The following is a 10,562-nucleotide window of genomic DNA, read 5'->3' on the forward strand; positions in this document are numbered from 1 at the left end:
AATAACTAAGATGATGGAAAACTTGGGGCATTCAATACATGTTTTGCCTCAGTCTTTAATAATGCTGATGGACCTTGGGCTTCCCAGTCCACTGAGTTGGAGAACCATGACCAAGGGAACAATGACTTTCCGTTTGTGGACACTGAATTTGTAAGGAACCAGTATGACCTGTATCATCAGGTCATACGTCCATGAGGACAGACAGGATTCATGCCAGAGAACTGAAGGAACTCACAGATGTTACAGCAGGAATCCCCTAAATGATCTACCAAAGGTCTTGGGAAGCTGAGGAGGTCTCTGCTGACTGGAACCTAGACAATGTTTTTCCAACTGAAAGAAGGTTGAGAAGGAAAACCCTAGAAACTACAGACCTCCCAGTCTGACCTCAGTCCACGGAAAAAAATTATGGAGAATGTCATACTGGGTACTATTGAAAGGTGTTTAAAGACCAATGCAATCATCAGGAACAGTGAACATAAGGACACAAGGTGAAAACTTCATTGAACTAATTTGCTATCTTTCTATCAAAAGGTCAAACACCCAGTGCATGAAGGGAAGGTGGCGGATGTATTTTTTCTGGATTTTAGTAAGGCTTTTGATAGTGTCTCTCACAGCATCCTTCTGGAGAAGTTGTCCATCTGTGGGATGAGCAGGTACATCGTGTGCTAGGTGAAGAACTGGCTGAAAGGCAGGGCTCGAAAGGTTGTAGTGAATGAGGCTACATCTGGTTAAAGATTAGTAAGCCCAGTGTTCCTCAGGGTTCAATTCTAGGGCTAGTTCTGTTCAATGATTTTGTCAGTGATCTGGATGCAGAAGCTGAATGCACCATGAACGATGTTGCTGCTGATACCAAACTGGGAGGTACCATTGACTCTCTGGAGGGACAGGAGGCCTTGCAGAGAGATATAGATGAATTGAAGCATTGGGCAATCATTAATGGCATGAAATTTAACAAGTCCAAAGGACAGATTCTGCACCTGGGATGGAGTAACACCAAACACAAATCTAAATTGGGAGAGGAGTGGCTGGAGCAGACCTGCAGAACGGGATCTGGGGCAGCTGGTTGACAGCAGGCTCAACAGGAGTCAGGCATGTGTGCTGCCAGCCAGAGGGCAAAGCACATCCTGGAGGGCATTAACACAGTCGCATCAGCCAGTCAGGAGAGGGGATTATCCCACTGTATTTAGTGCTGGGGTGGCCTCCCCTTGAGTTCTGTGTGTAGTTCTGGGCCCCACAATTTCAGAAGGAAGTGAAGGTACTTGAATGTGTCCAGAGGAGGGCAACAAAACCTGAGAAAGGGCTGTAAAGAATGTCCTATGAGGAGTGGCCAAGGACTTTGGGCTCATCTAGTTTGCAGAAAAAAATCTGAGGGGTAACCTCATTGCTCTCTGCAACTTCCTGAGGAGCAGAAGTGGAGAGGGAGGTGCTGATCTCATCTCCCTGGGATCCAGTGATAGGACACATGGGAATGGTTCAAAGCTGCATCAGGGGAGGTTCTAACGTGCCATTACTAAACATTTCTTTACAAACAGAGTGATCAAACTCTGAAACAGGCTGCCTGGAGCAATGGACCATCAGTAAATGCCCAAAGCCTGTTAGTGTTGAACAGGCATTTGGAGAACAACCTTAATTGCATGGTTTAATTTTTGGTCATCCCTGAAGTGGTCAGGCAGTTGGACTAGAGGGTTGTTACAGGTCCTTCCCAACTGTAATATTCTAGTCTAGTCTGGTCTAGTCTAGTCCTGTTCTATTTTATTCTTATTGTGTTCTTCTCTCTGTCTCTCCTCTCCTCGTTCTTGTTATATTATATTATATTATATTATATTACATTACATTACATTATATTATATCAATTATATCAGCATCAAGCTGCTGAACCCCAGACAAAATTCTGACTGCCAAACTTTCACAATATCTGATGCTGTGCAGGAGACTTGCAACTGCTTGCCAACTGCTGAATGCCCATCTCTTGCTGCCTGTTATGCCTGAGAATATTCTGTGGTCTTAGAGTTGCTGGCAACAGCTGTACTAAGAAGTGCTCCGGAAAAATGCTTTTATTGAATTTCTGGAGGTCTTAAGTTTTGTTCTTTTGGTGAAGCAGGGATGGAGTATGTGGAAAAAATGTATCTGGTACCTGTAAATTAGCTGGAGAAGCTATAGTTTGTGCTATTACCTGGGGAAGACATGAGGGCTGATTCTGTCCTCTCTTTGGATGCTGAAATAAGGGGCATTCTTCAGACACCAGATTTGGTGTCCTACGAAAAACTTAGGCGTATACAGATACTTGTCAAACGTAGTTATCCCACAAGAAGCAGAGCAATCAGAAAAGGAGTAAAATAATTCTTGCTTTTCCAGAAGAAAACAAGACAGAGGTGGGAAAATCCCTCGGAGATTCCTGAGGGCTCCACCCCTCTTGTTCAGGAAGTGCCTGATATTACACATCCACAGTTTTGGAGGAGTTTGCAGTTTCTCCTCAGTGAACTAGGGTAGCACAAGCGTATTTCTTCTTGGAAAAACAAGGGGAGTTTTGTGTACAAGGGGGATGGCAATGAGGGGTCTCACCTACTTGATTTTGTCCAGTGTGTCCTTCAGACTTGTGGCACATCAGAGAAGACCAAAAGGCTGGGATGTTGTTATGAAAGCCATGGCTGCCATTGTTGCAGTGGTTCTGGGTGTGCTTGGTCCTGATTCTCATTGGCCCTCTGTTGCCACCTGACTCAGCAGTGGCTCCCACAGAACCTGCAAGAAGTGGTGCTCCCATCCTCACCCCATGCAGGAATGACCTTGTCCTGCAGTTCTGGTGCTGTGGAGGCGTTGTGTGAAGGCAAACTCCCAAAGCACAGGGTGCCATGCTCTGGAGATGTGGGATGGCCTTGGCAGCTGTCAGGATTCCTCTTCACATGACACGGTCCATGGCCAGGGGATTATTTCTGAGCAGAGTCTCAGCAAGGCAAGGACTGATGGCCATTGGCAGTGGAGTGACTGGGAATGTCTTCCTCAGTTTCAAGAGGCAGTGCCTGAAAGAGGACTCTCTGCAGTGCGTCCCACCCTCCAAAGCCTCAAGGAGTGATGAAGAGTTCCCCTGTCCCCCCACCTAATTCCTCACACAAAACAATGGCTTTCTCCCCCAACAGGGAGTGTGCGGGTGGAAAGACCACGTAAAGGACACAGGCAGGGTTGCAACAATTGTTTAATGAGTCTAAAGAGGGAAATGGGGTCACATCAAGTGGAGTCCCCCCATGTGGGGAGCAGAAAGAGCCGACAAAAATGTGTTTCCCTTTTCCTGTGGCAGAGTTCCCACAGGGCATCTGTTGATGTGCCCAGCAAAGGGAGACAGGCTGCAGGTCCCTCTAGGATGGTTTCTGGGGTATCACAACAGGCTTTGAGGGGAACACAAGGAAACAAAGAAAAGAGACAAAAAGAGTGCGAGAAAGACAGGAACAGGAAGGGTAGACATTGGCCATGTTTTCAGAGAGCCCAGGTTGACATCTTCACGTCTGCCCTTGCAGGGCAAGTCAGAGATGGTCAGCTGCTCTTGTTTAATGTAGTATGTAGATGTAGTTTAATCCTCTGTCCAACACCAAGTTCTGAGTTCCAGGGGGTCCTTGTACCACTGGCTACTGCTTACATCTTTAGCAGGGAGGGCATCTGCTGCCACAGTAGCGGCTGGTAATGCAGGAGAGGTCACAGCACCCAGAGTTGATGGGGACTCCGTCACAGCTGAGGATGCTGCCAACAGCAGCAGAGGTGGAGGATCCCACCACGGTGTTCTGAGGGAAGGAGCTGAGGATGGGGCCGGGCAGGGTCACCACCACAGCAGGAGGCTCAATGACGACGGTGGAGTTCTGGCACTGCCTGACACAGGGCTCGTTGCAGCTGTTGGCCAGTGGGGTTGGGCCGCAGGGCTGGCAGCAGGGCCGGCACTGGTCGTAGCAGGACATGTCTTGGCTTCAGAGGTGCACCTGAGAGAGAGGGCAGGGAAGATGAAAAACATGAGCGTTCATTCCTGTCACTCTACCATGAAGGAGCCAAGAACACGCAGTGCTTGCAGATAGAGACTGTGCAGTGACATATGAGGACTTTTGGGCCTCATCGTTACAGAGCCTAAAAAGAGTCACCAGCTCCTCTGATGCTACTGTCTGGCCCCTGAGTCCAAAAGCCACAACAGCACCGTCCCAGCCTCCCTCCATGTCTAATCTTCTCCCCACTTCCCTCTCCCATGACAAGCAGCCCCATGATCTGGTGTGGAACAAAGCCAGTGTCAGCTGAGAGGTCTGTTGAAGTGTGACCTCCTTTTTGAGGCAGTGGAGAAGGAGAAGGGGGATCACACTCACCTGACTCCAAAGGAGAAGGAAGCAAGAGAAGTGGATGTGAGAGCGAGGAGCTGGGCTGCCTTTTATTGTGCACCTTTCCGCCCCCAGGCTGCCAGAGGCTTCCCTTGCAGAGGTGATTATTTGCTGACAAGCTCATCTTGAATGCAGAACATCCTGGCTATTGCTATGGGCTCTGTTTTGGCTTCCTGAATTGGTGTCTTCCCATTTCCTGCTCAGGCCCATTCCCCAGTGGAGGCATCTTTTGTGTGACAGGATGAAAGGCCCAAGCATTTCCGGTGCAAAACACATGAGTGTGGGCAAAGGAATCATCTCACGTGCTGGAAGAGTCCAGTAAAGGCACACTAAAAGTTGGTTTAGACAACACACTCACACACACTCAGACACAAATCTAGACCTCTAGGCATCTAGAGTTCATTGAGAAGACTCAAGACACCCAAGGAGAGGCTGTCTACACTGTCCAGGGCACAGGACTTGGACTTGACAGAGTCATCTTCTGCAAATCTTGTTTCAAAGAGTTCACTGTGTCTGAGAGAAGACTGCTCTGCATTCAGTGAGAGGCAGAGATGCAGCTGATGAGGGTAACACAGCCAGCGTGATCCCATTCACCCCAACAAAAGCCATTTCCCTGCTCTTCATCTGTCCCTGAGTACCAGGGACACAGATATGGGCTTTAGCCATGGGATGGAGGTGTTTGTAGGTCTGGTGGAACAGCCTGTGGGTTCACTTCTGATTGTATGATGTACACATGACCAGGTAAAGGCAGGCCCTGCTGTGACTTTAGTTCAGAGGCCAGCACTGGACAACTGCAGGCACAGTGTCTCCAGAAAGATGGTTTGTTCCATTTACTGTAGGATGGGATAAGTCCTGTGCGTGAGCTGATGTCTCTTCATTGACTTTGGGAAGAGTCTGTAGGGTCTGTTAGAGCGGACCCAAATGAAGGCTACAAAACTGGTAGGGATACCTGTCCTGTGAAGAGAGGCTGAGAGAGGAGGGGTAGTCATGTCTGGAGAGGAGAGGGCTTTGGGCAAACTTTCTGGTGGCTTTGCAATACTGATAGGGGGCTTATCAGAAGGAAGGCGAAAGACATTTTGCCAGGGTCTTTAGTGACAGGACAAGGGACAGTGGCTTTAAACTGAAAGAGGGCAGATGAGTGACATAAGGAAGAAATGTTTTGCAATAAGGGTGGTGAGACATTGGAAGATGTTGCCCAGAGACAGTGTGGAAGCCCCATCACTGGAAGCGTTCAAGGTGAGGTTAGATGGGGCTCTGAGCAACCTGATCTGGTGAGAGATGTCCCTGTCCATGGCAGAAGGGTTGGACAGGGTGGTCTTTCAAGGTCCCTTCCCATGTGTGCAAATGCATTCATGAGCACAGCAGATGAACATATATGTGAGTGTGACCATGCACACACATCACTGAGAACTCATGCACCAATGCCAGCTCTCAGCCTCTCAGGAGGAACCTAGGCACATTCTTCAGACCCCACAGTTAAGGCAATGAATCAGGCACCATCAGCTTTAGTGAGGTCAAGAGCTTGACACTGCTTCGGTCAGCTGTTTTCTCACTAGAAAAGAGACAGAAACCACAGCGGAGTCAAAGCTGCCATGGCCTTTCCAGATATTAAGCCTCTCCATTTCCCAAGTCTGTGGGTCAGGGATAATATAAAATCTGAAGAACATCTATACGGCTGCAGCCACAAAGAATTCCATGAAAAAATAACTGAAAAAACTCCTCCAGCTTTAGATGCCTGCAAGTGATCTCCTTAGGAGATAGGTGGGGTGTGAGAAGAGCGCCAGCTCTCTAAAGGGAACAGTACCTCTGTGTACAGCCTGGGACAAGCCAGGCTCCCCACAGAATCACAGAATCTTCATGGTTGGAATGGACCTTTGAGAACATTGAGTCCAACCACACACAGGAAAAAGAAAAAAACCAACAATGTCAGACACTATAGCATGCCCTGAAGTGCCCCATCCACACGTTTCTTAAATACCTCCAGGGATGGTGACTCCACCACCTCCCTGGGCAGGCCGTTCCAGTGCCTGACCAACCTCTCTGTAAAGTAATTCTTCCTAATACCTAATCTAAACCTCCCCGGCCGCGATGTCATACCATTTCCTCTGCGTGTGTCATTATTTACTTGGGAGAAGAGACCGACACCCCCCTCTCTACGCCTTCCTTTCAGGTAGTTGTAGAGGGCCATGAAGTCTCCCCTCAGCCTCCTCTTCTCCAAACTAAACATGTCCAGTTCCCTCAGCCTCTCCTCATACGACTTGTTCTCTAGACCCCACAGGATGCAAAGCCTGAGGCTGGGGCACCAGAAATGACACTGACTGATCCCACTAAGAAAGGCACTCAGCCTCTTCACAGCATTCCTGAAAATGCCATTTATTAGTGTTAAGACTAGAAAGAAAGAGAGGACAGTACAGATAACCTTACATCCCATCAGAAGCTGGGAACCCAGAGCTGCTCCACATCAGCTTCTCTCACAGAATGGCTGAGGTTGGAAGGGACCCCTGGAAGTCATCTGGTCCACTCCCCTCAGCTCAAGCAGGGCCATGCAGAACCAGTTGCCCAGGACCGTGTCCAGGTGGTTTTTGAAAATCTCTAAAGAGGGAGGCTGGGAAAACTCCCTGGGATACCTGTGCCAGTGCTCAGTCACTCCCACAGCACAGTAGAATGTGCTGCCCCCTCTCCAGGGCACAGGTCACTGGATGGATCCTGTCCACAGAAGGATTACCCCATTTTCGTCAGTCAAGTTGGTGGATGAGAACTGGTGGATGACCCAAGAAGTGGTGGATGTGCTTGGGCCTGCAGAAAGCCCTGTGAGAAGTGAGTATTGCATGTAGAGAAGGAGACAGGGAACCGGCCAGTCATGACCTTGCCACCAGCCAGACACACACAACCTGGTGCACGATGGCCTGAGAGTGCAGTGGGTTGGACATAGTCAAGCAGTGCCCATAGGTCATGGGAGTGTAGAGAGAGCATTGGTAACTTCCCAAGTGCTGGAAGAAGTACAGCTTGGCCAAGCAGATGGAGATGGATATGTCCCTTGGTCTGAGGAAGCACCTCCAGCACCTTTGGAAGGAAGACACCAGGAAAGTGAGACTGAAACTTTAGGTCTTCAGTCATTCTGAGCTAGACTTCATCAGCCATAATTCCCTTCTGAGTGGTGGACACGAGTTGGGTCCATCGGGTCCATCCTTGCCCCTGAAAACTTTTTCAAGACATCTGGATTTTCATGCAGGAAATAGGATATGGGAGTGTAGTGGCTGCCAAGAGACATTTCCACTGATCAGAAAGGATGAGATTTACATGTGAAAAAGCCCTCTCCGCAAAAAAATAGCAGCCAAATCCTGAGCACAGATTCATTGCAGGGACCAAAGAAGCAGTCAAGAGCTCTGCACCTGCCTCAGCACTCATGGGAAGTGCACCCAGTACCCTCATCCTGGATGACCTTCCTGTTCTCCTGCATGTTCTCTATCACAGCAATTTGATGTCCTTCAGAAAGACATCATTTCACTGTCCCATTTCTGTGCTGAGCACTCTCAGCTCCCACATGCTTAGCTCCAATTTTGAGCTTTGATGCATGCAGCAGCATGGATGACTTCACCCTGCTGATGTCTCAAGGCCATAGCCGCTAGATTGTGTGGTGGAGGGGACAGGTCATCCCAAAGGCTGTTCCCCCATCCAGAGGGACCTGGACAGGCTTGAGAGGTGGGCTTGTGCAAACCACATGAAGTTCAACCAAGTCAAGTGCAGGGTCCTGCACCTGGGACGTGGCAATCCCCGGCCCAAATACAGGTTGGGTGGAGAATGGTTAGAGAGCAGCCCTGAGGAGAAGGACTTGGGGGTGTTGGTGGATGAGAAGCTCAGCATGAGCCAGCAATGTGCACTGGCAGCCCAGAAAGCCAACCCCATCCTGGGCTGCATCAAGAGAAGAGTGGCCAGCAAGTTGCGGGAGGTGATTCTGCCCCTCTACTTTGCACTCATGAGACCCCACCTGGAGTACTGGGTCCAGCTTTGGAGTCCTTAACACAGGAAGGACATGGACCTGCTGGAGCGGGTCCAGCGGAGGGCCACGAAGATGATCAGAGGGCTGGAGCACCTCCCCTATGAGGAAAGGATGAGAGAGCTGGGGTTGTTCAGCCTGGAGAAGAGAAGGCTTCAGAAAAACCTCATAGCAGCCTACCAACATCTGAAGAGAGCCTACAGGAGAGACAGAGAGGGACTCTTTGTCAGGAAGTGTGGTGACAGGACAAAGGGTAATGGTTTTAAATTGGAAGAGGGGAGATTAAGACTAGATATTAGGAAGATATTCTTTACTGTGAGGGCGGTGAAGCACTGCAACAGGTTGCCTGGGGAAGTTGTGGATGCCCCATCCTTGGAAGTGTTTAAGGCCAGGCTAGATGGGGCTTTGAGCAACCTGTTCTGGTGCAGGTGTCCCTGCCCATGGCAGGGGGGTTGGAACTCGATGATCTCTATGGTCCCTTCCAACAGTAACCATTTTATGGTTCCATGATTCTATGATTCCCTTCATTATCACTCCTGCCATTCTGCAAGCAAATCATCTTCCAGAGCCCTACACCCTTCATCCCAACACCCCAGAGCAGCTCTGGCCATAGCAAGAGGAATGGCCTTGCTCAAGAGCTCATGGGGCTGCTGAGACCTCAGGGCTTCCTGCCTTCCTGGACAATTTTTGGCTGACAGAAAGCAAGGCATGAACTGATGGTCACTGGAATCAGAGCAGCCTGGGATGTCTTCCTCAGCTCCAAGGGATGGTTCCAAAAAAGAGGAGCCACTGCAGGATGTCCCAACCACCCTCTCCTCTGTGAATGGGAAAGGATCTCCTTGTGCTCTTACCCCCTTCAACCCCTTCTCCTTTGGCAGCTTGGGGAGTGTCCACAGAAGGAAGGACAACATGGAGGCCACACTTGAATGCAGCAGAATTTTAATGAGTCAAAAGAAGGAAACAAAGTCACTCCAGGTCGGGGCCACCAGCTCATGGAGCCCAAGGGGCACCTGTGAGGCTGCGGTCCTTGCTCATGAAGAAGTTCTTGCATGATGTTTGTCTACCTGACCCATAGAGGGGTAGGGGACAAATGGTGCCCACCAACTTGACCTTGAGGGAATCTTGCTGCTAAGGGCATATGAAGCACACAAGGAAAAGGGAAAGAGAAAGGCAAAGCCAGGCAAAGCCATTCGGCTGTGTTGAAAACAACACTGAAAGGCTTGATCCTCTGTCCAGCACTGTGTTCTGAATTCCTCAAAGGGTCTCCCTGGGACATCCGGAGAATCTTTAACAGGGGAGGTACCTTCTGCCACAGTAGCGGTTGGAAATGCCAGAGAGGTCACAGCACCCAGAGGTGATGGGCACTCCATCACAGCTGAGGATGCTGCCAACAGCAGCAGAGGTGGAGGATCCCACCACGGTGTTCTGAGGGAAGGAGCTGAGGATGGGACCGGGCAGGGTCACCACCACAGCAGGAGGCTCAATGATGACGGTGGAGTTCTGGCACTGCCTGACACAGGGCTCGTTGCAGCTGTTGGCCAGTGGGGTCGGGCCACAGGGCCGGCAGGGCAGGCACTGGTTGTAGCAGGACATGTCTTGGGGCTGGAGATGCACCTGGGAGAGGAGCAGGGAGGGAACAGAGCACAAAGGTGGGTGAGAAGTAGCCTGGTTTTCCTTTTCACAAAGGAGCCAAGGCCACTACTGAGTGGTGAACTTGAAGCTTGGACAGGAGCCACATGCTCTTCATTGTCCTACAAAGAACAGCATGGCCCACAGAGACCCTTTTTTATTGCATAAAACAAACAAACAAGAAAGCTTCTGCCACGTCCCAGCCTCTCTCTAAGCAGATGTTCTCACGTCATGAGAAGATCAAAAGCCCAGGACAGGGCACAGCCATAATTAGCTGATATATTCCTCAGGGAGAGATCTCACTTTGGATGAGAAGGAAAAGGAGCTTCAGACTCACCTGGTTCCCAAGGAGAAGGAGGCAAGAGAAGTGGATGAGAGAGCAGGGACCTGTGCTGGCTTTTATACCTGCCCTTCATTGCTGCAGGAGCAGAGGTGCCCTTTGCAGAGGTAACAATTTTCTGACAAGCTCATCTTGAATGCAAACCATCGCAGCTAATGATATGGGCTGTGCTTTGGTTTCCAACACTGCTGCCTTTTCATTTCCAGGTTTGTGCCATGACCATTCCCCAGTTAAAGTTTACTTTGAGCAC

At 49.8% G+C, this 10,562-nt stretch overlaps 2 protein-coding genes across 2 annotated transcripts; both read right to left on the reverse strand.

The window, feature by feature from the left end:
• Positions 1-3,173: 3,173 nt before the first annotated feature.
• On the reverse strand, positions 3,174-3,960 carry LOC106900203 (feather keratin Cos2-3-like). The gene has a single exon (XM_014962191.1). The coding sequence runs from the start codon at positions 3,939-3,941 to the stop codon at positions 3,633-3,635; it is 309 nt and encodes a 102-aa protein (XP_014817677.1). The 5' UTR covers positions 3,942-3,960; the 3' UTR covers positions 3,174-3,632.
• A 5,655-nt stretch (positions 3,961-9,615) lies between these two features.
• Positions 9,616-10,001, reverse strand: LOC106900205 (feather keratin Cos2-3-like). The gene has a single exon (XM_014962194.1). The coding sequence runs from the start codon at positions 9,934-9,936 to the stop codon at positions 9,631-9,633; it is 306 nt and encodes a 101-aa protein (XP_014817680.1). The 5' UTR covers positions 9,937-10,001; the 3' UTR covers positions 9,616-9,630.
• Between the last annotated feature and the right edge of the window lie 561 nt (positions 10,002-10,562).

This window comes from Calidris pugnax, unplaced genomic scaffold (assembly GCF_001431845.1).
Source record: "Calidris pugnax isolate Ruff unplaced genomic scaffold, ASM143184v1 scaffold1416, whole genome shotgun sequence".
In the NCBI taxonomy this organism is placed as follows: Eukaryota; Metazoa; Chordata; class Aves; order Charadriiformes; family Scolopacidae; genus Calidris; species Calidris pugnax.

Coding starts and splice junctions, on each gene's coding strand:
- LOC106900203 (XM_014962191.1), bottom strand. CDS start 3,941: ATGTCCTGCTACGACCAGTGCCGGCCCTGCTGCCAGCCCTGCGGCCCA.
- LOC106900205 (XM_014962194.1), bottom strand. CDS start 9,936: ATGTCCTGCTACAACCAGTGCCTGCCCTGCCGGCCCTGTGGCCCGACC.